General features: G+C 36.8%; 1 protein-coding gene across 2 annotated transcripts in view; it reads left to right on the top strand.

The window, feature by feature from the left end:
* The window catches only part of Dtnbp1 (dystrobrevin binding protein 1), a 115,788-nt gene that overhangs the window by 14,762 nt on the left and 75,065 nt on the right, over positions 1-25,961 (top strand). For both annotated transcript variants that reach the window (XM_027948187.3, XM_027948188.3), the window contains exons 5-6: positions 7,270-7,402; positions 18,574-18,706. In XM_027948187.3, coding sequence (XP_027803988.3) covers positions 7,270-7,402; positions 18,574-18,706 — 266 coding nt within the window. The remainder of the gene's footprint in view (positions 1-7,269; positions 7,403-18,573; positions 18,707-25,961) is intronic.

Genomic DNA, 25,961 nt, shown 5'->3' with positions numbered 1-25,961 from the left:
CTAATTTTATTTAACTATTATTTATTTAGGTGCCAGGGATTGAACTCACTGAGCTACATCTGTACCCAGTCCTTTTTTTTTTGGAGACAGAGTCTCGCTGAGTTTCTTAGGACCTCACTAAGTTGCTGAGGCTATCTTTGAACTTGGGATCCTCCTACCTCAGCCTCCTGAGCAACTGGGATTACAGGCACGCACCACCATGCTCATCTAGAATTGGCTAATTTTATATTCATGGGAAAATTTCCTTTTCGATATTAAATGCTAATTTATTAAGAATTAAGTTTATTATTGTATGGAAGTATTTTGCAGTACTTCAGATTCAATCCCTGGCATCTAAATAAATATCTAATATTGAATTTAGTTCAAACTCCCAAAATAATAACATATATTATTTTGGTGCTGAGGATTTAACTCAGGGGCATTTTGCCACAGAGCTTTATCCTCAGCCCTTTTTTAAAATTTTGAGAGAGAATATCATTAAGTTGCTTCAAGTCTTGCTAAGTTACTGGACTTGAAGTCCTCCTACCTCAGCCTCCGAAGTCACTGTTATTATAGGTGTGCACTACCTTGCCTGGCTCGCACTTTTTTTTTTCCCCCCAACACAATTTCTCAGTCTGGTAATTTAGTTTAGTTGGGTTGGAGAATTTTTAACTTTTATTCTAAGAACAGTGAGGTATTTCATTCATCTAGGTATAATGCTTTGAATTAGAGTTTGATAACTTTGTAGTATATGTAAATTATGAGATGTGATCTCATTCTACCCACTGTTAAAGAATTTCTTACTGTTTGGGCAAAAGCTTAGCTTTGCTCATTCTACCTAAAATCAACACTTGAGTTAACAAAAAAAAAAAGTTAAGTATATAAATAATATATACAAATATGTATATATAAAATATAAACATTTCAGTGATTTGAATGCTGTTTAAAGAACAAATTTATTTTTAGGTATTTATAGAGTATATAATGAATGAAAGTAACTTGTATTTAAAATTATTGGTACACACACTTAAAGCTTTACTAGCCATGATCAAATATTTTGTGCTATTAATGTCAGTTAAACTTTCTCTTAGATATTTCTGTATGTCTGACTTTTGGATTTATTAAGAATTAAGTTTATTATTGTATGGAGGGGAATGTTAGTATCTGGCAGTAAGGCAGAGTAGTCACAGCCATATGCTGCATGACCAAGTTTCTTGGTCAACCATGGGCTAAATATATAATGAGAGCACCATTGAATGATAATGGAGCTGAAATGCTAGTGATGTCACAGCTGAGGTTTTTTCAAAGTGCAGCATGTTACTCATGTTTGTGGTGGTGTTGGTGTATACATACTGCACTGCCATGTAACTCATACAATTATGAATAGCACATAAAATAATAAAGGAAAGTGTGGCTGGTTTACATATTGACTGTCCTTTTTAATTATTTTAAAATGTACTCCTACTTATTTAAAAACAACAACAAAAACAGTTTACCATAAAACAGTGCGCCATGTTTTGCATTCTGTTAACGTGCTATTCCACGGCAGCCTCATCTCAGTTTACCACATCTTGATCGCATCATTTTCCCTTGTGCTTGATTTAATCTTATGTTATCTTGTTCTTCATGGCCCTTAAGTATACAAAAACAGCTGCTAATGTTGCCATTAAAAGGCCACATCGAATAATTGACCTGCTAACAAAATTAAAAGTGATCAAGGACTATGAAGGTGAAAGCGCAGCAATGTTATCACTTGGCCTTAATCTAGAGTAGAGTGATGGAAGCTGTTAAAGGACCTGCTTCTTTGATGAAGGCAACGGGACTAACAAATTCAAGATGAGCCTGTGTCAGATACTGAGAAACTTCCAGTGGCCTGGATTGAAGACCCTCTCAGCACCAGGACAATCATGGCCACAGCAAGAGATTGTTCACAGTGTTGAAAGAAAAGGCCGGACCCACCTCTGATATTGAATGTGCCACCAGCTGTGGGGATTTAAGCTATTCAAGAATCATTATTCATCATAGAATGTGAAAGAATGTTGAATCCGTTAGTGCTGCTGTGAGGGCAGCTGAGGGGTTTTTGGAAATACTAGATAAACTTATCATGGAGGAAAATCACCTGCCAGAGCAGATCTTCAAGTGGATGAAAGCTTCCTGTATGGAATAGGAGGACTAGAAGGACTTTTACCCCATAAGCCGCCAGGTCAGTGTTAGGTTTCTTGGCTTGTAAGGAGAAGATAACAGTTTTGCTTGAGGGCAATGTTGCAGGCTACAGATTGAAACCCTCTCATACCCTCTGGCACTGTGAGAACTGCAGGACTTTCCAGCATATCAATAAGCACACACAGTGTCCTATGGAACAATAGGAAGTCATGCATGACCCAGTCCTCTTCTAGAATGCCTCCTGAGTGCTTTGCCAGCAGAATTGAGAAGCACTGTTTGGAGAATAACATACTTTTCAAAATATTGCTTATTGTTGGATTGTTGGTAATGCTTCTGTATATCTGCCTTTTATTGGTGATCTTCATCCCTTTGTCAAAGTGGTGTTTCTCCTTCTAAATATCACCCTTTTGATCTGTATCAAGGACTTACAGCAACTTTTAAGGCCTACTACTGGAGGAGGACTTTTGCCCAGGCTAGTACTGCAACTGAACAAGATGCTGAGAAGATGCTGCTGCAGCCTGAACTTTACTTGGGCTTAGGGTGATTTCTCCATGGAGTATATGCTGACATCTGGAAAAAGATATTCAAGAGGTTTGTCCATGACTTCAGAAGATTCACGAAGGAAGAGGTTGCAGAAATCAACAAGATACAAAGAAAATATTTTTGTATAACTGTACAATATGTTTGTGTTTTAACCTGTTACTGTATAAGTCAAACTAAAAAAACTATAGTAAACTAAGTTTATTATTGAAGGAAGAAAAGTCTAGTCTAGTAGGTACAATAGTGTCCTGGGCCTGCACATTTCTTCTCCACTCACTTGCTGACTCCCCCAGAGCAAATTCCAGTCCTGCACACTCCAGCCCTGGTAAGCGCCCTAGACACGTGTATCTCCTCCCTGCCCATGCCATATTTTTACTGAATCATTTTTTTGTTTAGATATGTTACAGTTTAGATTGTGTTTCAGTTATCTACAGTATTCTATATAATAACCTGCTGTACTGGTTTAGGAGCCATAGCTATCTACTATGTAGTCTAGGTATGTAATGGGCTAGACCTTTTAGGTTAAAGTGCTGTATGGTGTTTGCACAAAGATGAAATTGCTTAATGGTGCATTTCTCAATATTCCCTTTTGTTAATTGACTCCTGACTACTTTGAAAAGCCCTGTAGTAGCAGGGTGTGGTCTATAGCGTGTCTATAATCCCAGTGACTGGAGGCTGAGGCAGGAGGATCACAAATTTCATTATCCCAGGCAAGTCAGTGACCCTGTCTCAAAACAAAAAATAAAAAAGGACTGTAGATGTACCTCAGTGGCACAATGCCCTTGAGTTCAAAGAGAGAAAGAAAGGGAAACAAAGCCCTGTAGCCCTGAAACACGAGTATGGGTTCTCTCTCTCTTTTTCCCCTCCCTCCCCTTCTCCCTCTCTGTATATATAAAAGTATATATTTATGTATAACATATAAAAAGTTATGGATGACCCAGATCCCCTTCTAAAATGCCTGAGTTTTAGGTTAAATGTGAAAGAATACCTGTTTATATATTATAAATATTGCATATAAAAATTTTTGTATGTATATACATTCTTTAAAAATGCATTAAGCTCACAAAAATATATAAGGATGTATATTTGAATATAAGAATTTATAATATACATTAAGCTCACAAAAATTAAAAGAAATTAAAAGGCTTAAAAAATGAATAAGGAACTAAAATCAGTGTTAAAAACATAAAATATGGAATCTGGGTCAAATAGTAAAAAACTTTTGGAGATTTATTGGAATGGAAGACTTGGGAACTGAATCTGAGACACTTACATAATGCTCTTTGAACTTTGAAGTGGCTACATCCCCTAGTGAAAGGTTATGGTCTACCTATTGGCAGAAGGAGCCAACAAGGAGTCTGTCAGTATTCCTGAACAAATTGGCATATGGTTTTGGCCTCACATAATTATGGGGTTGTTTATTATAATACCTCCTAAGGAACTGAGGAACTCAGTTAGGAAATGAGAGTCACAAGTGACTGCATTTTGACAACCAAGAAATTCTTCATAGATGAAACTCTCTCTGCCTGGAGCCCTCAGATTCCCACAGATTCTGGTCCCTTCCTCCCAAATAGTAGCAAACACCCAAACCTTCCCAGTTGTCAGAACCAGAGACTTCTCTGCTTTCCAAAAGTACAATTCCCAGCTGTAATAATGAAAATGTACTTCAAAACCCTCTGTAATGTGTTGAGACATGTAAATATTTAAGTGTGTTTATTATTAGTCGTGTTAACCTTATCACATGTGTCTTTGTCAGCTTTTAACTCAACAGCATCAGTCTCTTGGGGCAAACATACTCATAGACAATTCAGTCTTGTTTAACAAATTATTTCATACTTATCTACTTTAAAGCCAATTCTAACTATGTAATTTTAGAATTTAGAGCAGTATCTTAAAAAGCAAATGTCTGTGGTCAATAGTAACTTAGTTGCCTAGGCTTTTTCTAAATAAGTTCTAAGATATTTTTCCCTTCCTTAGCAATCGGTAAGTGAATACAGAGTTAATAGTGACTTAGGGGTTAGAGCCTGAGGGCAGTTTTCTGAAGTTAGACCTCTAGTGTTTTGCTTCTAGCTTACTAAAGTTGTTCAAAGATCAAATGAAATAATATATCTCCTTCGACTCTGAACTGTGCAATTTTGTATAGAGTGAGGTCTTGTTATCCACATTGTAAGTCACTGGTGTTCCATGCTCATTCTTTATTTGCCTAATCTCAGTGGCTGCCAGAAGGGATTTTGGAATGAAGCCCTCTGGGTTTGTCCTACTCCTTAAGTTGATTTCCTGTTATTAAAACTGGATTTGTTGACTTTGAGGTAGAAAATTGAATTTCTGGGAATAAATTATTTTTTATCATAATCTTATAGCCTATATTCAGAATATAATTTTTAGTTTTGTGGAAATTATATAAGATAAACTATCATTAAGTTTTAGTATTAAATATTGATGGGTTGGGGCTGTAGCTCAATGGTAAAGCACTTGCCTTACATATGTGAGGCACTGGATTGGATCCTCAATACCTTTGATTTTTAGTAAGGAATGATTAATATTCCAGAATTGTTTATTATAGATTTAACAATTTTTTAAAAAGATATGCCATATATATTTATGCACACATATATACAAGGGCAGGGGGCTTGTGTGTCTGTTTATTTATTTATTTATTTATTGTGATACTGGAGATTGAACACAGGACACTCTACCACTGAACCACATTACCAACCCCTTTTTCAAAATTTCAGACAGGGTCTCCCTAAATTGCCAAAGCTGACCTTAAACTTGGGATCCTCCTGCCTCAGCCTCCTGGGCAGGCCCCCAAGTTGCTGGGATTATAGGCATGCACCACCATGCCTGCCTCAGGCAAAATGTATTATTTATTCTTAAGATGTCCCTGTAATAAAGGAATTTTGTTACAGTTTAAAGTCTGAAGCCAAGAGAATTTGAGAAATCTTCCACCAAACTATGCCTAAGAGTGCAGGATATTCTTTATTCATCTCCAGTGCCTAAAACAGGGATTAGCAAATAATGGGCAGTCTATAGAAGTTGTTTGAACTTTAGAAGTGAATTTTGTGAACACAGATCTTTGTTTCAAGCCAATTCCTTACCACATCACAGTTGTATCTTTTATCGCAGTTTAGTACTTTTTTAGTACTTTTAAAACTACTTTTAGAGATTATTATAAAGACCAGTTGACAATCATGATATCTACCTATGGTCCCAGCTACTTGGAGAGGCTAAGACAGTGTGGCTTTTGCCCAGGAATTCAAGGCCAGCCTGAACAACATAGCTTGACCCTCATCTCTTAATAAATAAAATAGTAAATAAATAAAAAATTAAAAAATAATGAGAAATACAGTTCACAGAAAGCTTGGTGTCACTCACCTCTTCCCTTCAACAAAGGCCTGAATATGAGAGATGGTATGATTATTGTCCCATTGTGGGCTGGAAACAATAGGGAGATACATTGTACTCGGTTTTTTTTTCCAAATGTGAGTGTTTCTACATTTTAATATAATAAAAAATCTAGTAATAATAATAATAATCTAGTAAAATAATGATTTTGTATCTTAATTTTGATATATGAACTCTTCTAAAATTCTTATATTTTGAGATATGAGAATCAGTTGTATTCAGTCTAACTCTTTTTAATCTCTTGTAATGTAAATTCTTTCTATAAAACTAAATTCAGTGATTTTGCATATCAAATTCAAATGATTATGTGATAGATTTTGCAACATTTATTGTACAGAATATGGGTATTTGTCACAATTCTGGCTTCTTGTTATTGGCCATGTTTTCAAACAGTGACCTTTCACCCCCTGCATCTTATCCCAGGTCCTTTCCTCTTTCACCATGTTAAGACCAAAACAAAATTGGGAGAAACTAATGGGTGTTACTTTCTTTACAGTCTTTAGGAAAAGAAGTTAGAATTATCTTAGGCTAGCCTAGTATCTCTTAACCCTGCTGTTAGGACTTTTTAACATCTGATTTACTTGTTTGGTGATGTAAATCTTTTTTTGGAATTGCACACAATTACCTATAGTTCTTTGGTATGTGTCAGTATCTTTATTGTCAATATCTTTATGCAGGAAGTATTCCTGCTTAACTATGAAATCAGGTTATTTAAAATGCATTAGGAAACTTCTGTTATGAGAATTCTTTTGTAAAACAAACAATTACCTGCTAATTATGTTTTGATTTGTTATTGTTTGTTTTCTTTTTGATTACTTGTGGTAGGTTTTTTTTTTTTTTTTCCCCTCTCTTTAGGTTCAGATTTTTCAAATAAATGGTTTCCTTAAAAACAGATTATACGTAGAAGTGATTTCAAAAGTCATTTTTAAACTTTCTCTTCTTTGGGTTAAGATGCACTGTCACAAGCAACAATTTGAGGTTTCCTGTACTGAATAATAAGTCGGTTCTTTTCTGAAAAAAAAAAAAAAAAGAAAAGAAAACAACCTCAGGCTTGTTTAGCATGTAGTATCATCTGTGCTGAGTAGTGGATTGTTAAATTAACAGTGACCGAATCTTGTACTAGCTGTAATTTCTCCATACCCAAGATCTGTTTTCCTTTGCCTTTCTGGGTCTGTATTGCAGTTGGTGGACAGCGAGGTGGTCATGCTTTCAGCACACTGGGAGAAAAAGAAGACCAGCCTGATAGAGCTGCAAGAACAGCTCCAGCAGCTTCCAGGTTTAATAGCAGACCTAGAATCCATGACAGCAAATCTGGGTAAGTTGGATGTTTGTATCTGTACATCACATTTTGGAATGAAAACAGTTTTGGCGGGATTTGGTGTAATTTCAAAACTTTCCAAGAATACATTGTTTCTGGCTAACAGGATGTTTTGGGAAATAGTGAATTTTTAATTAATTCAATAGTTTGATTAAGGATTAGACAGAAAATTATTTAAAGTGTAGAAATTTTTAGCATTCCACTGATGTTTTCTCTCAGTTCACATCAGGAAATGTAATTTTTATTCTGACAGTTCTTTATGTGACTCTGTACTATCTTTGGGACATTAGGCCTTTTTTTTTAGAAGTGTTAAATGTAGCAAGTAAGAGGGGTTAGGATGAAAGTCCTTACTGTAGGATGTCCTCCAGAAGATGTTGCTTTTAAATATAGGTCCACTAGGCTTCACGTCTTGCACAACTTTCCCCTCCTCAAACAAATCCAGTTGAGGTATCTGTTTGGCTAAGTTTTAATTTTGTGCAGGTTTATTTTTGTTGTTTTCATTTGGCTGGATTATATTGATATCCTTTTTTCCCTTAGGTTTATAGTCAGAAAATTATTGTTTACAGTGCTACATCTGAGGATAATATCATGGCTAACTCTGTCAGAGGACGAAATTACAACAATTTGAAAGTCCTAGTTGGCTTTATTTTCAATTCTAAAATCGGGCAACATTTCATTCCATAAATTATAGTGAGTGTTCTAATGAGCTGAGCACAGGAGGTTAGTAGTATAGCCAGAAAGCACTGAGGGAAGGAGAAACAAAAGACAGATGGGTCATTTGAAAGTTACTCTGTAGAGTGTGAGCAGGGAGACAAAACAATAGAAAAATGATTGTGTACTTCCAGAAAAAGTTAACATCGGGTTACTTCAGATTACTATTTTTGTGTAAGGATTAGGGCAGAGGAAATTTTATTATCATGCAAGGGGAAACTGGCCTGTTTGGGAAATTTGGCTATTTTCTTTTTAATCCTGATGTTTCAGGAAAGTCAAATAAACAGCACAATTTCAGTTTGGTGAGGTGGAACTTTAGCATTAAGTGAATTCATTTTTAGTTTTGTCCTGATGTGTTGTGGCTTACCATAGGAGCTTATTCCAAAATAATGGCCTCCATTTTTTTTTAAAGTGAGCCTTTCTGTAATTTTTTTAGTACTGTTTTCTATCCAAGCTTAGAATCTTAGTCAAAGAGAAGGCTGAAGCTATCTATACAGGATGTAAACTTCTTGAGCTGATAACTTGATTCAGTCTTACAGGTGAGAAAGTAAAGGTACCCTATCATCTTTTCCTGTTTTTCAATATTACCTCATTTAAAACAGTACAAAACTGATTCACAAAGTAATAAACAAATCACACACCAGGGTTTTTTTTTGTCTGAATAAAATAGACAAATGATATCAGAATGTTGTTGCTTGTAATAGTCACCAACATTTATAGCATTGACTGTGTGTCAAGAGTTGTTAGGTACTTTACAGATACTATCTTTAATTGACACAAAACCCTATTAAAGTAGCTTTTCTTATCCCTGCTTTACCAGTAAAGAACCTAAGCCTTGGAGAGGTTTTGACTGTATAGGGTCCCAGTTGGCAGGATCCCAGCCACAGCAGTGCCCTCTGAGGTGGTGGTGAGGCAGTAGGAGGGCAGCTGTCAGTTGGCCTTCCCTAACCATCTTCTTCAAACCTTCTGGCCATTACAGACACTTCTGAGGCTGGGACTTTATGAGGCAGTGCATGGAGAAGAAATTCTGGTCCTAGGAGAAGTGTCAGATTTCTCTCTGTGTGGAGTTTTTCCTCCTGTAGATATAGGAATGATGCTGCTTAAGCTTTGGATAACTGACAGAAAGAACCTTCAAGGTATCTGGGCTTTTCTTCTCAGCCACTTCATTTAGCTTACTCAGCTGCAGCTCTGTTCGTCATGTGCTTTCTTGGTCATGTGTTTCTTTGTAGATATTCTTTTATGATGACCTTCCTCTCTCTCTCTCTTTTTCCCCCCAGCTGGGAATAAATTCTACTTATAGATATTTATTCTTTATTTACTACCGCTCCACTAAACTAAATGCATTTGCCACAGTTATTATTTTTTAAATACTTTTTTATATTTATTTTTTAGTTGTACACAATACTTTTATTTTATTTGTTTTTATGTGGTGCTGAGGATTGAATCCAGGGCCTCACACGTGCTAGGCGAGCACTCTACCGCTGAGCCACAACCCCAACCCACACAGTTATTATTTTCATAGTTAATTGTTTTTAGGAAATTCATCAACATAAGTCTTTCTTAGAATATGGTATATTTTCATTCTCAATTAATACTCTATAGGCTAGGGCTGTAGCTCAGTAACAGAGCACTTGCCTAGCTTGTGTGAGGCACTGTGTTCGGTCCTCAGCACCACATAAAAATAAACAAATAAAATAAAAGCACTCTGTCCATATACAACTAGAAAAAATTTTTTTTTAAAAAAGATTCTAACCAGGTATGGTGGTGCATGTTTATAATCCCAGCAACTTGGGAGGCTGAGCAGCAGGATTCCAAGTTCAACACCAGCCTGGGCAACTGAGAGACCCTGTCTCAAAATTAAAAAGATGTGGTAGGGATTGGGGTTGAGCTCAGTGGTTAAGCACTCATGGGTTCAATCCCTAGTACCAACCACCAAAAAAAACCCCTAATATCCTGAAAACATTTGATATTTTTTAACACAGGACCTTACTCTTTAGAAGCTACATTTGGCTTCTTAAAGGAATGAGACAGGCTTCCCAAATGCTCATTTAAATGCTCTCCTTTTTACTAATCTGAGAACAAATGCTCTCCTTTTTACTAATCTGAGAACATTTACCACTAAAAGCAAATTAAAGCTAAAGGATTCTCTGAGGTACTCTTCTGGACAAATAGTCCACTTCTAAATAAACTTGAATCATTTACTGCCCCCAGTCTGTATATAACTTATTTTGAGCCCTTTTTGGTGAGTTCAGTTTGCTTAAAAGATACCTCTAAAATCTAGATGGTTCATTTTTTTATGTATATTGCCAATGAAGTTATTCACTAGCATCTGAAAAACACACTTCCTTCAGAGTTCACTGCTATTAGTTGCCTGATATTTCTACTGAATATCAATGAATAACTACAAGATAGAAAGTCAAAACTTGGAATCCCAAGGCCTAAGGTTACTGACCCAGAATAAGCTCATTGAGATGTTTTGAAATTGTGAAACTTAGCTAATCAACTTAAACTCCATAAAGTCACTGTTGATGTTACAACAGGAAAACATTATGAAGTCAAGTTTTGTAATACAGGCTTTATAAACACCTGTATCATTAATGAACTTTATGAATTAATTTTGAATATTATCATTATTATTTTGGTACTGGGGATTGAACCTAGGGCCTTGTACTGAGCTACAACCTAAGTCCTAGGCATCATTTTTTGATATCAGAAGCACTTAGTGTTTTAAATGTTTATTTATATACTATTGGGTTCTTTTTTTTTTAATAGTCTCAAAATATCTCCTATCATCACCTAAATATCATGATATAATATTACAAATGTTAAATAGTGGAACAACAATAGAAGAAATTAATTCAGAAGAAAATACTGACTTTCACTTTTAATTTTTCACCTTCTCATCAGATCTAATACTGTATCTTATCAGTCTCTCCATTTTCCTGGCTACTTACCTCTTATTGGTCTTGCCTTTCTCATTGGAGGGACTGTTTTTGTTAAAGAGTAAGAGTTTATGTGAGTTTAGACGTTGATGATGCTTTTAGCTGTGCTATCCTATGGCTTAATAAATATGACTCCTGATTACCTGCCCCCTTAGGAATTGTTAAGTAACAACAGCTAATCCATTCCTATTGATTTTTCATGGGATGTGATCTGTCTAGCTTATAAAAGCCTGTTTAATTGATAGTTACTGATAAAGCTTGTCATTTAAGGAAAAAATGATAAAGTATGCTGGAAATTGAAAAACAAAGAATACGAACCCTCAGATCTGAGATTATTTCTCAATTCTACAACTTCCTAACTGTGAGACTTATGCAGGCTTCTTAACTGTTTCAACCTTTAGTTTCCTTGTCTGCAAAATGAGGCTCAAATACTGTCAGCCCTTTTTATCCACTCGTTCCTCATCTGCACATTTAACCAACTGCATATAAAAAATATTCATTAAAAAATTGTGTCTGTATTGAATGTGTATAGTCACTTTTCCTTGACAATACAATATAACAATTATTTACATTGCAATTTTCATCATATTAGGTATTATAAATTGTCTAAAGTTTATTTAAAGTATATAGGAAGTTGTGGGTAGTTTATATACTACACCATTTTGTATAAGGAACTTGAGCACCCAAGAACTTTGGTATCCTCAGGAGTCCTGGAACCTATCCCCCAAGAATACCGAGGGACAACTTGCCTTATAGGGTAGTTGGAGGATTAAATAAGATGACAAACTTTAAATGCTTAGCACAATGCCTTCCTGGTATATGAACCAGGCACTATTTATAGGATCTGGGGATACAGCTGGGAACAAGGTAGGGTACCTGCCGTCAGGATGCTGACATGCAAGTAGGAGTCCTTCTAGTTTTTGTGATTTTACAAAACCATCTTTCTATGACAGAAGGGTTTGAGTAGATGTTACAAAATTTAACTTGTGCAGCACAAAGGTTAGAATGCAAAACCACTACATTAAATGTCATGAAATTGAAAGATAATATGTAAGGATGAAATGAAGTATTTAATCCAGATTCTGTACTCTTGTTCTGTGAAATAACCACAGTGTGCACTTTCTCACAAAGCTGGGAAAATATATTTGTAAAGTGCTGTATATATTGAATTATCTTCAGTTTCCACTAGAGGGTAGTCTAATCCTATTCCTTTATTAAAGTTTAACCCATCAAGGCCTTGTGTTTGAATTTTCCGTTATTTTGTGTGATCTATTTTATGATTGTTCCTTCATCTAGAACAGAATATTCTGTTCTTAGATAACAGTAATGTTAGTGAATGGCAGTCATATCCTGACTTTGTATCTTTCTTTTGATCTGACCTAACCATTTTGCTTTCTTCTGTACAGAATTTGAGAGGACATCTATTAGTGAGACTGTCATAGCTATTAGTGTTTCATGAACTAGGTTATCTTATTGTCCAGGGTACTTTCTGTAATTAGACTCTTCAAAGGGCACCCTAACTCTTTAGACTCTTTTTAGTCTACTACAGAGATCTCATTTGTTCCGTAAAGGCTTTTTACAAGTTAATGCACCTCTTTAAATTTCTTTATTAACATATCATCATTACCTTATTATTTTAGTACATAAAAGTGTAATGTAAGTGTTTGAAAAGTCTTGTCATCTTTTAGTACCTGGCCTCTTGGTATATAGGTTTGCAGCCAAAGAAGATTTTTTTGTTCTATGAGGGTAATTATTTTGTTAGAAAAGAACTCATTACGTGTGAAATAATTAGTTTTAGTGTGCTACTTCATTCTTCATTTATCAGTGACTATACTATAGATAATATATATTTGAAACAAATGGCACAAAGAAAAATTTCAAGCAGAGTTGCTCTTCCTTTGGGACAATCTTCTCACAAAGATTTGTGGAGCTCTTTCCTGCACAGCTGTCAGGCGTTCCCAAATGGCTTTTCACAATAAAATTCCACCTATCTTCCCCACTAATCACTAAATGAGACATATGCTGTTGTTACAGTAAGCAAAATGGTGAGGCTGGAGCTCCTTGTTAAGGTGCGTTTGTGTCCATGGAGGCCTGCTAGTGTTCTGTGTACGTGCATTCTAGATTGGTTACCAAATGTACTCATCTGTGCAACTAGTTTTATGATAGAAAATGAGCAGGTTGTAATAGGGAAACTAAATTTCTGCCAATTTAATTTAAAATTATTTATATCATGTATGTTTGTAATAATGTAAAAAGTTTTTAAATGTTTTAATATAAAAAGGAATGAAGCCGGGCTTGGTGGTGTATGCATGCCTATAATCCCAGTGGCTTGGGAGGCTGAGACAGGAGGATCACGGGTTCAAAGCCAGCTTCAGCAACTTAGTGAGGCACTAAGTAACTCAGTGAGACCCTGTCTTTAAATAAAATACAAAGTGGGGCTAGGGATGTGGCTCAGTGGTTAAGTGTCCTTAAGTTCAATTCACAATACCAATAGATAGATAGGTAGATAGAGATGAAGATTTCTAAGTGTAATTCTTCTATATTTTATTACTGATTTCAAGCTTTTTAAAAGTTAAAATGGAGCCAGGCATGGTGGCACATGCCTGTAATCCCAGCAACTCAGGAGACTGAGACAGGAGGATTGCAAGTTCAAGACCAGCCTCAGCAATTTAGGGAAGTGCTAAATGACTTAGACCCTATGACAAAGTAAAAAAATAGAAAGGGCTGGGATATGGCTCAGTGGTAAAGTACCCTGTGGGTTCAATACCCAGTACCAAAAAAAAAAAAGTAAAACAATAATAATAGTTAAAATGGGCAGTGACTCATGCCTGTAATCCCAGCTATTTGGGTAGCTGAAGCAGGATGATTGCAAGTTTGAGGCAAGGCTTAGCAACTTAGCAAAACTATGTCTCAAAATAAAAAATTAAAAGAGCTGGAGGTGTAGCTCAGTGGTAGATTGCTTTCCTAATCTGTGCAAGGCCCTGGATTCAATCTCTATTACTGCAAAAAAATTTAAAAGTTAAAAAAAATAAGTTTTCTGTCTATTTGATTTAATCTTTTAGCATAAACTCTTAATATTTAAATTAGATAAACATTGATCATAGATTTGTTTTCTTAGCTGTTTTATATTGTGAAATAATAGTATCACTCTGTCACCAGACATGATTCTTCATTGAATTCAACAGACTAGATATAAAAGATATGAGAGCACAGCCTTCACCCTTGACACCTTTACTGATTCCTCAGAGAGAAGAGCATACAGAGCTGTGGTGTCAGTCCTGTGTGAGGGTCAGAGGTCATGGAAGCAGAGTATGAAGCAGCTCCTTGGTCTGGAGGCAGGGCTGGCTTGGGCCTCAGGAGACAGAGAGGGGTTTGCTGGGGGCCTGGGTGGGACGGGGGACAAGCTGAGGCACTTCAGCAGGCCAGTTAAGGAGGCAGACATGTGCAGGGCTCTTCAGGGAATGGTGAGTGTTGCTGTAAGGCAGACCGTATGAAGGAGAATGGTGCTGAGAATTTAACAGTAGGTTGTGATTTGAGGGTGATAGATCCCTGGGTGCTAAGTTACAGGCTTCAACTTGGTTCTGAATGACTGAAGAGCCTTAGAAGCTTTTCAAAGGAGAAAACTTAAATATGAATTTGGTAGTGGCAAATTGCTACCCCAAGCATCTTTAATCTACATATTCCATTCAACACAAGAACATGGTGCTGTTAGCCTACTCAGAAGTGTGTGTCTCTCTCATTAGGAGTTCCAGGTTGGTACTAAACAATCACATGTTTTCACATGGTCCCCATGTTATTAACAGAAGAGTGACTGGGACAGCAAGTACAATTTGTATCTAGCACAGAATTCTACTCATGAGAAATTAATTGGCCTGCCTAGGGGTAAACTTCATTTGAGTTCCTGGCCTCATTAGCTCTCTAGTCAGCCAACAGAGTTAGAATCTAAATGAAATTGCCATCTGTCTAGATAAAAATTGAAAAGCTCAAAGGAGCATATACATTTTCCAATATATAGTAATTATTGACTGACTGACTCACTCTCTCTCTCTCTCTCTCTCTCTCTCTCTCTCTCTCTCTCTCTCTCTCTCTCTTCTCGGTGCCAGGGATTAAACCCAGGGGTGTTTATCCACTGAGTCACATTCCCAGCGCTTTTTTTGTTTTATTTTAAAACAGGGTCTCAGAAGTTGCTTAGGGCCTTGCTAAGTTACTGAGGCTGGCTTTGAACTTGCAGTCTTCCTGCCTCAGCCTTCTGAATCGATGGCATTACAGGTGGGACCCATCACGCCTGGCTATTATTGACTCCCATTTTTTTATTTTCTTCTTTAAAAAGTCATTTGAGTCCTAAGGATATAACTTAGTAGTAGAGCACTTGCCTAGTATGAGCAAGACCCCAGGTTCAATCCCCACTTTTGCAAGAAAAAAATCATTTGAAATTTAATTCTTCTTATTTACAGGGGATCTTAAATCTAAGAACATAGCTTAGAGTACAGTTCATAGTATATGACTTCATTAATGTTGTTGATATTTTGATCTCTTAGATCCATACATCTTTTTACATCATGATTATTACTGGTCAACAAAGGTACTAGTTTAATTTTTTAATAAAACTTAGCTGATATTTATAAAAAAAATTTCTCCATCATAGGTGATGTAAAGTACCAAAATTATTTAACTGAGTGCTAAATTTTGGTACTTTACATCACCTAATCTTTTTGACAACTTTGCAAGATATTCATTGTTAGTCCTCTATTTTAGTCAGCTTTTTTTTTTTTTTTTTTTATGATGCTGGGGATTGAACTCAGGGCCTTGTGCATGCAAGGCAAGCACTCTGCCAACTGAGCTATATCCCCAGCCCTTTAGTCAGCTTTTGCATTTCCATGACCAAAATACCCAACAAGAGCAACTTAGAGAAGGAAAAGTTTATTTGAAGCTCATGGTTTCAAAGGTCTCAGTCCACAGAGGGTTGATTCCATTGCCCTGGGCCCAAGGTGAGGCAGCACATAATGGGGGAAGGGCATGGCAGAGGGAAACTGCTCCCCTCATGGCACCCAGGAAGACAGGGCACCTTCCAGAGCATACCCCCAGTGACCCATCTCCTCTAGCCGTGCCCCACCTGCCTTCATTTAAGCACCAAGTCAGGCCATTCAAACTAAAATGGACTAAATAGGTTATAGCTCTCATATTCATTTTATCAATAAATATTCCTGCATTATCAGGAGCTTTTTACATTCCAACAATAGCACCCTCTTTCCACAGATGAGGTAAAGCATTGCCTCTCACATGTGAGGGACAAAGCTGGATTTCTATGCTTATGCTTTAGAGCCTGGCTCTGAGCCCAGTCCTCCCTGTGCTAAGGGTACATGTGTAATACCAAAGGACCAAGTCACTTAGAGTTAAATGGATTCCAGGGCACTTCTAGTTCATGTTACTAATAAAATAAATCTGTTAGCTATGAAAGGCTTTTGTGTTTTTTTTTAAACTATCAAACTAGTTACCATAGAATGAGCTGAGTATTGCTTCTTTAGTCTAGTAGTACTAGCCCCCAGCTTGTCTACTAGTATTTTTTCCATTTATTAAAATTAAAAATATTGTAAATGTCAATTAATGTAACATGATTTTGCCCCCTGCCCCATAAACTCCTTATGGACCATTCATAGCATTCTTAAAAATCTTAGAGATACTATTCACTGATTAAAATCAGATTTTACAGCTGGGCATGGTGGCACACACTTGTATTCCCAGTGGCTCTGGAGGTTGAGGCAGGAGGATTGCAAAGCCAGCATCAGCAACTTAGGAAAGCCCTAGGTAACTTAGTGAGACCCTATCTCAAAATAAAAAATAAAAAGGTCTAGGGATGTGGATTAGTAGTTAAGCATCCCTGGGCTCAATCCCCAGTCCAAAAAAGAAAAAAAAATAGATTTTACAAATTATTTCATTTGAGCATTCCATAATCCCATGTATTACTTGTTTTATGTGGTTCTGATGATAGATTCAAAACCACGAACTATTGTTATTATCAGCCTTTTTCCAGATTTATCAGTGGTTGCAGTGATATGATAAGTCATCCCTTAAGATGTCTTTGAATAGAACTACTAAACTACTTCTCATCACAGTTTAATTTCAATATAAAATTTTCCCCCCAAAACCCATGTCATTAATCCTTCAGCCATACCAAAGAGAAGAGGGAGTTTTATAAGCCCAGATATTTAGTGTAGTTAAAATTTTATGTTTCTGGATTTAATAGATCTTTGGATCAAAGAAATTTTAATTTAAAACAGACAAAAATTTTGCATCTTAACAAACCTAGAATTGCAGGTGAAATTTGAGAAATTTACCTAGAAAATCCTATGAAAAGCTAGTAGATAAGCAAAGAAATTTATCATAGTTCTTAAAAGAGCCCCAGCCTGGAAGGCTGCACAGCCACCCTTTCTCTGCTCTGCTGCTCCCACCCCAGGAAGTGACTATTACTTCCCTCCTTGGGAGTTATTTCTTGTTCAGTTTTTCCTCCCCCGTCACCTGTGTTAAATGCCACTCCTTTGAGCTCCAGCTTGGTGCCCAGCCCTCTCAGCCTGTGCTGCCACAGGAACATGCCTCCCCTCTACCGCAAGCAGCCTGAGCACAAGACTACCTCCTGCATTCTTCTATCCCAGTGGCTGGTGCATGTCCGTGGGTGCTCAAGTAATGATTGTGAGACTGGATGACTTCTAAAGTCTGACCTCTGCAGCTTTTCTGTTGTATGAGAACACAACCAGTTCTTGCCTTCCACTTGTGAAGTTAGCTTATGTAGCATCCTGTCAACTGGAAATCATTGTAGTTTATGAGGAATTTAGTTTGGATTCCAGCTACATTTCCCCGAGCTGTGTGACTTTGGGTAAGGCACTGAATTAGTTTCTCTAGGCTTTGGTCTTGAATCTTCTCAGTGACAGATTTAACCAGATGATCTCCATGTTTCAATAAAGTTGCAAAGCTGTGTGGTCTGCAGGCAGAGTAGCATAGGAAAAGACAAGTCAGCTGACAGGTGGAGCTGAGCCCCTCCCAACTAAGTGATGATTAACCCAGAAGCCTGTGTTTACCAAGTGTTTGTGCATATCCCCAGTATCTTGGAGATTTATGTATATGATGTGCCAGGGGCAGAATGATGCTGAAGTAACTTGGAATTATAAAGATTAAATTATGTTGGTATAATTTGTATTAATTATATTTTGCTGTATCCTCATATGAAAATTGGTTATTTGCATGTGGTATACAGGATCATTAGTATATAACATTAAACTAATCAAGATACTCCATATCTTCATCATCCTGGTTAATGAAATATTTTGGAAAGCTACATCTTCAAAAGTTTGCATTATACTCAGGAAAGATAATTTTAAATATGTTTAATGTTGGTCAGTGTCGCTTCAATAAGATTAGTAAATAAATGCAAAACAATAACAATCTAAACTTTCACCTTTTTGATATTTTTTCAAGAATTCTGACTCTTGATATTTGTTCCTTTTTATCATATACTTTCAGCTCACTTAGAAGCTAGCTTTGAGGAAGTAGAAAACCACCTGCTGCATCTGGAGGATTTGTGTGGGCAGTGTGAGTTAGAAAGGTACAAACATACGCAGTCCCAGCACCTGGAGAATTACAAGAAAAGTAAGAGGTGAGTTTGAAAAATTTGCCACAGTATTCATTTTTAATCTTAAAGTTTTCCACACTGCTTCACATGCTATTCTTTATAAGTGCAGACTGACAAAAGACATAGGTTTCAACATGTAAAGCTCATTCATAGATAAGGTTTCCAAAACTTTTTTTTTTTTTTAAGCCACCCTCTATTGCTATTTTATGAAGATGAGTTCAAAAGGCTCAGGATAGGCAAAACATGCATTTGCAGCGTGGAGTTGGAGGACAGCAGAGCAAAGGACAAAGTTTTCAACAATATAGGAGCCCTGGCCTCTTTCCTTCCAATGGCAAATGGCTGAGCTGCTGTCTCCTTCCTTCCTTTTCCTCGAGTTAGTAGAGCTGGAGGAAGGAAACTGAGCACAGGCTGTGGAGAGGGGCTAGCTGGCTGGCTGAATCTTGCTGTCACATTAGAGCCATGGAACCACAGGCAAATTAATCTCCCTTGTCATCAGTGTTACTGATTTGTAATGTGGATAATAATGTATCCTTCTCAAAGAGTTGTGAGGCTTAAGTGAGGGAATTGTTATTTAATTCAGTTAGAGCTCTGTATTCCTTATAATGCTTGTATCAGCAGGCCAACCTGAAATGGAAATGAAAGAGAAACCTGAGGGTTGCAGCTTGCTAAACCAGCTATTGCAGGCCCACAGTGGCCATCTCAGATAGGGCTAGAAGGTGCAGGGTGGTGTTCTCTGAAGTTCATGGGGACGTCCATCTGTAGTGCTGGTGAGAGGGCACAGGCTGGCTGTTGTGTTTGCTCAGCACAGCAGGAACTAAAGCTGCAAGATGGATATTTAGAGGGGAGAAAACACTCTAAATGTGACTGGGGTCTGACTGAGGCTGAAAAGTAGATTTGGTGGAAGAACACAGAGACATAGGTTGAATAGAGTACACTGTTAGATTTAAGATTATTAAGTTGAGTGGTTCTGGGTCTAGCCGGTGGCAGTGGGACGATTGGGTTGCTGATGTGAACAGAAGGCACTGGTCACTGACAAAAAATATTTTAACAGAAAAGCAAAAGCCTAATGTGTAAAATCAGTGGATTATCACATTGCTGTTAGAGTTTCTAGAATGATGTCAAGGGATATGGCAGAGCAGAAAATAGTGATTTTGTGTCAGAGTTCTCCATCAAGTCCATGTGTCCTTAGGGATGTGTCTTAAATGTTAATGAGCTGAAAGAATCATCTGGGGAGAGAGTTTAAAATGTAGATTCCTGGACTCCATTTTTAGAGAGCCAAATCCAAAGTTCATTTCAATGGTTTTGCTAAAAATAAGATTTCCAGGTGATTCTGATATGGGTGGTCAAGGGACCCCATTTTGAGAGTATTGGGCAGGGTGTTCAGGCTGCACATGGTGGAGCAATGGGCCCTGGGTCAAATGGATGCACAAAGTTTGTATATGTTTGAGTCCTTCTGGAGGTGGTTTCTATAAATTTCATTTTGCCCACAGAGACTACAAGAGCATATATGACAATATTAAGAATTTGTCCTGGGGCTGGGGATGTGGCTCAAGCGGTAGCGTGCTCGCCTGGCATGCGTGCGATCCTCAGAGCCACATACAAACAAAGATGTTGTGTCCGCCAAAAACTAAAAAATAAATATTAAAAATTCTCTCTCTCGCTCTAAAAAAAAAAAAAAAAAAAAGAATTTGTCCTCATAGTAAAAGGACTTTTGATTGAGTGAATTACCTTACCTAGAGGATTTCCAGACTCATGGGTGACAAGGAGAGAAGAGTAGCAGAGTTATAGTGGTTAGGCTAATCTCCTCTTTTAGAAGCCAAGGTAGGGAAATATTTTGTTATGAATAAGTTAGCCATGGAATTAATTTCATTTATGATGCAGGAAAAATTCCAAGGAACATGGCAGGAAGGCTTGAATTAATTAATTAATTAATTAATTGCAATTCTGGAATTTGAGCCCAGGGCCTCGTATGTGCCAGGCAAGGCTGTACCACTGAGCTATATCTTCAGCTTTTATTTTTTGATTTTTAAATTTAGAGACAGGGTCTCACTAAGTTGCCCAGGCTAGCCTCAAATTTACAATTCTATCTCAGCTTCTTAAGTAGCTGAGATTATAGGTATGTACCACTACACCTGCTTTGGCTTAGAATTTTGAATGAAAATTTGGCAGGAGGTTGAATCTGGGTATACATCATGTGACCCTGAAGAATGATCATCTGTAAAATGGAGATGATAATGAAACTTTATAGGGTTGCTGTAAGATTCAGTTAGCAAAGTGCTTGGAATGGTACCTGGCATCTGCTAAGTACTCTGCCAATGGTAGTTAGCTAGCACCAGCTAACTTGAATTGTTAAGTGTACAACTGTAAGTAGATGGGTATTCTATTTTAGGAAATACCCATTATGGCTAGGCATGGTGGCACACACCTGCAATCCCAGCAGCTCAGGAGGCTGAGGCAGGAGGATCTCAGGTTCAAAGACACCCTCAGCAACAGGGAGACTAAACAACTCAGTGAGACTCTTTCTCTAAATAAAATACAAAACAGGGCTGGGGATGTGGCTCAGTGGTTGAGTTCAATTCCCAGTAACCACCCCCTCCCCCGAAAAATCATATTTTTTAGCTGTTGGAATATAAGAATTATATGAATATTATGATTTTTCCATCAATAGGGGATGAAATTTGACTGTTTGAAACATAGAATATGACACTTTAGTATACACTTCAAACTTTGATAGATTAAGATGATTAAATAAAAAAGAAAGCAATAAGATTTGGAGTTATGAGACATGTTGTGATGGTACCCTCCTGTAGTCCCACCTACTTGAGTGCTGAGGTAGGAGGATTTCACTTTCAAGGTCAACCTGGGCAACATTCATAAATACATAAATAAATAGATAAAAAAATAAATCAGGCTTGGGATGTAGCTCAGTAGTAGAGTTCTTCTTCCCTATCATATGCAAGGTTCAGGGCTCAGTCCCCAGTACTAGATTTAAAAAATAAATTTGGAGCTATGAAATTTTATTTGTCATGCATTTTTTAATCCTCACCCAGTGACCTAATACATTTTAAATTCTGTATTATAATCTGTTACTCAGTGAAAATTAATTTAGTATTTGGAAAATAGCATTACCTATAATTTAAGTAAAAATCAAAATGTACTGAATAATTTTTTTTTGTCTTACATGATTTAATTGGATAAGTCTTAATGTGTTTTGTATCATTGAAATGGTAGACTATCTGTCTTGTTAGAGTTAGAATTGTATAGTAACAGTATTGTCCTGACTCCTCCCTGGTTCACTGGTTACTAATTCTGTGTCCTTGGGAAAGCCATTAACTGTACTTCATACATCGTCCTGTTGTAAAGCTTTGTTTAATCTAGAAATTCTTGGCTAGCATTTTAAAGACTTTTTAAAAACTCTCTTTTTAATGAACTCAGATGTGATAAACAAATGCTGATAGTGCCTGTTACTCTGAAATATGTAAGAAAAATAGTGTGCTAATTGGGGACTACCAGTTTATAATCAGTAACTGAACTCTAAAGGTAAATAATGGTAAATACTTTATACTCTGATAGCTAAAATTTTAAAATTACTTTCTTTTTCTCAAGGATAGCATGAAATCCGTGTAGAATGTTATACAGTTTTTAAACCTAAGAATCTTGATGAGATGTTTCAAGGGTGAGAAATTTAATTCTTTGTCTAAGACTTTGAGAAAATTTATGTATTTGGATATTCATTTAATACTCATAAAATAAATAGTTAAGAAATGTCAGTATACTTTGCATCTAATTGTCTAATAAGACATTGGACTTGTGATATAAATCTAAGTCATATTTTATCCTGAGACAATGCAAAACTATTAAAAATAAAAGAAATACAGCCCAGTGCAGTGGAGTCTGCCTATGATCCCAGCAACTTGGGAGACTGAAACAGGAGGGTCGCAAGTTCAAGGCCAGCCTCAGCAACTTAGTTAGGGAGACCCTGTCTCAAAATAACAAATAAAAAGAACTGGGGATTAGCTCAGTGGCAGAATGCCCCTGGGTTTAATCCCCATATTGAAGAAAAAAAGAAAATGTAATTTGAGTTGTTGTGAAAATGCTTGAAGACCAAAGCTTAAATTTTTTTTTTTTTTTTTTTTTGAGAGAGAGAGAGAGAGAGAAAGAGAGGTTTTTTTTAGTATTTATTTTTCAGTTTTCGGTAGACACAACATCTTTGTGTGTATGTGGTGCTGAGGATTGAACCTGGGCCGCACGCATGCCAGGCGAGTGCACTACCACTTGAGCCACATCCCCAGCCCCTAAGCTTAAATTTTTTCTCTTTCACTTGCTGTCAGTTTGACTTTTGCAGTGTCCTGTTGTCCGCTTTCTTTTTCTTTCTTTCTCCCCCCGCCCCCGCCTTTGGTACTGAGGATTGAACCTGGGTGGTTAACCACTTAGCCACACCCCCAGCCCTTTTTATATTTTATTTAGAGACAGGGTATTTTTTTTTTTTTAACCAAATGATTTATTTTTATTTTTATTTATTTATTTTTAGTCATACATGACAGCAGAATGCAGTTTGACATATAATACATACATGGAATGTACATACATCAATCATATTGTCAATTCTATTCTGCTGCCCTTCCTATCTTCTCTACTCCTCCCCTCCTCTCCCATCTTTTCTCTTTATCCAATCTAATGTAACACACTTTTTTTTCTTTTTCTCATCACAACATCATATATGTATTCTGTATAACAATGAGGTTCTCTTTCCATCTTCCGTGCAACTCCCCTTCTCCCTCTTTTTCCCTCCCATCTCTCTTCCCTATTTAGTGATAGTCGTCTTCTCATGCTCTTCCTCCCTATCCCATTTTGAGTCACCCCCCTTATATCAGAGAAGACATTTGGCATTTGTTTTTTAGGGATTGGCTAACTTCACTTAGCATCATCTGCTCTAATGCCATCCATTTGCCTGCAAATGCCATGATCTTGTTATTTTTTAGTGCTGAGTAATATTCTATTGTGTATAAATGCCACATTTTTTTAATCCATTCATCTATTGAAGGGCATCTAGGTTGGTTCCACATTCTAGCTACTGTGAATTGTGCTTCTATAAACCTTGATGTGGCTGTGTCCCTGTAGTATACTCTTTTTAGGTCTTTTGGGTATAGTCCGAGAAGGAATAGCTGGGTCAAATGGTGGTTCCATTCCCAGCTTTCCAAGGAATCTCCATACTGCTTTCCAAATTGGCCGCACCAATTTGCAGTCCCACCAGCAATGTATGAGTGTACCTTCCCCACCCCCCATCCTCACCAGCACTTATTGTTGTTTGACTTCATAATGGCTGCCATTCTTATTGGAGTGAGATGGTATCTTAGAGTAGTTTTAATTTGCATTTCTCTGAGTTCTAGAGATGGTGAGCATTTTTTCCATGTACTTGTTGATTAATTGTATATCCTCTTCTGAGAAGTTTCTGTTCAAGTCCTTGGCCCATTTGTTGATTGGGTTTATTTGCTTTTTTGTTAACTTTTTGAGTTCTTTGTATACTCTAGAGATTAGAGCTCTATCTGATGTTTGAGGGGTAAAAATTTGTTCCCAGGATGTAGGCTCTCTATTCACCTCACATATTATTTCTCTTGCTGAGAAAAAACTTTTTAGTTTGAATTCGTCCCATTTGTTGATTCTTGGTTTTAACTCTTGTGCTATAGGTGTCTTATTAAGAAATTTGGGGCCTATCCCCATGTGATGAAGATTAGGGCCAACTTTATCTTCTATTAAACGCAGAGTCTCTGGTCTGATTCCTAGCTTCTTGATCCATTTTGAGTTGACTTTTGTGAATGGTGAGAGAAAGGGATTCAATTTCATTTTGTTGCATATGGATTTCCAGTTCTCCCAGCACCATTTGTTGAAGATGCTATCCTTTCTCCATTGCATGGTTTTAGCACCTTTGTCTAATATAAGGTAGTTGTAATTTTGTGGATTTGTCTCTGTGTCCTCTGTTTTGTACCATTGGTCTACCAGCCTGTTTTGGTGCCAGTACCATGCTGTTTTTGTTACTGTTGCTTTATAGTATAGTTTAAAATTTGGAATCGCGATACCACCAATTTCACTCTTCCTGCTTAGAATTACTTTAGCTATTCTGGGTCTCTTGTTTTTCCAGATGAATTTCATGATTGCTTTTTCTATTTCTGCAAGGAATGTCATTTGGATTTTGATGGGAATTGCATTGAATCTGTAAAGTGCTTTTGGTAATATGGCCATCTTAATAATATTAATTCTACCAATCCATGAGTAAGGTAAATCCTTCCATCTTCTAAGGTCTTCTTCTATTTCTTTCTTCAGGGTTCTGTAGTTTTCATTGTATAGCTCTTTCACCTCTTTTGTTAAGTTGATTCCCAGGTATTTTTTTTTTTTTTTTTTTGAGGATATTGTGAATGGAGTAGTTGTCCTCATTTCCATTTCAGAGAATTTGTCACTGATATATAGGAATGCCTTTGATTTATTGTTATTGATTTTATATCCTGCTACTTTGCTGAATTCATTTACTAGTTCTAGAAGTTTCTTGGTTGAATTTTTTGGGTCTGCTAGGTATAGGATCATGTCATCGGCAAATAGTGCTAATTTAAGTTCTTCTTTTCCTATATTTATGCCTTTAATTTCTTTCGTCTAATTGCTCTGGCTAGTGTTTCAAGAACTATGTTGAATAGAAGTGGTGAGAGAGGGCATCCCTATCTTGTTCCAGTTTTTAAAGGGAATGCCTTCAATTTTTCTCTATTTAGAATGATGCTGGCCTGAGGCTTAGCGTATATAGCTTTTACCTTGTTGAGGTAATTTCCTATTATCCCTAATTTTTCTAGAGTTTTGAACATAAAGGGATGCTGTATTTTGTTGAATGCTTTTTCAGCATCTATCGAGATGATCATATGGTTCTTATCTTTAAGTCTATTGATGTGGTGAATTACATTTATTGATTTCCGTATATTGAACCAGCCTTGCATCCCAGGGATGAATCCCACTTGGTCATGGTGCACGATCTTTTTGATATGTTTTTGTATCCAATTTGCCAGAGTTTTATTGAGGATTTTTGCATCTAAATTCATTAGGGATATTGGTCTGAAGTTTTCTTTCTTTGAAGTGTCTTTATCTGGTTTTGGAATCAGGGTGATGTTGGCCTCATAGAATGAATTTGGAAGTACTCCCTCTTTTTCTATCTCCTGAAATAGATTGTAGAGTATTGGTATTAGTTCTTCTTTAAAGTTCTTGTAACACTCTGCTGTATATGCGTCCAGTCCTGGGCTTT

Source organism: Marmota flaviventris, chromosome 6 (assembly GCF_047511675.1).
Source record: "Marmota flaviventris isolate mMarFla1 chromosome 6, mMarFla1.hap1, whole genome shotgun sequence".
NCBI lineage: Eukaryota > Metazoa > Chordata > Mammalia > Rodentia > Sciuridae > Marmota > Marmota flaviventris.
This window is presented reverse-complemented; position numbering and strand designations above follow the sequence as displayed.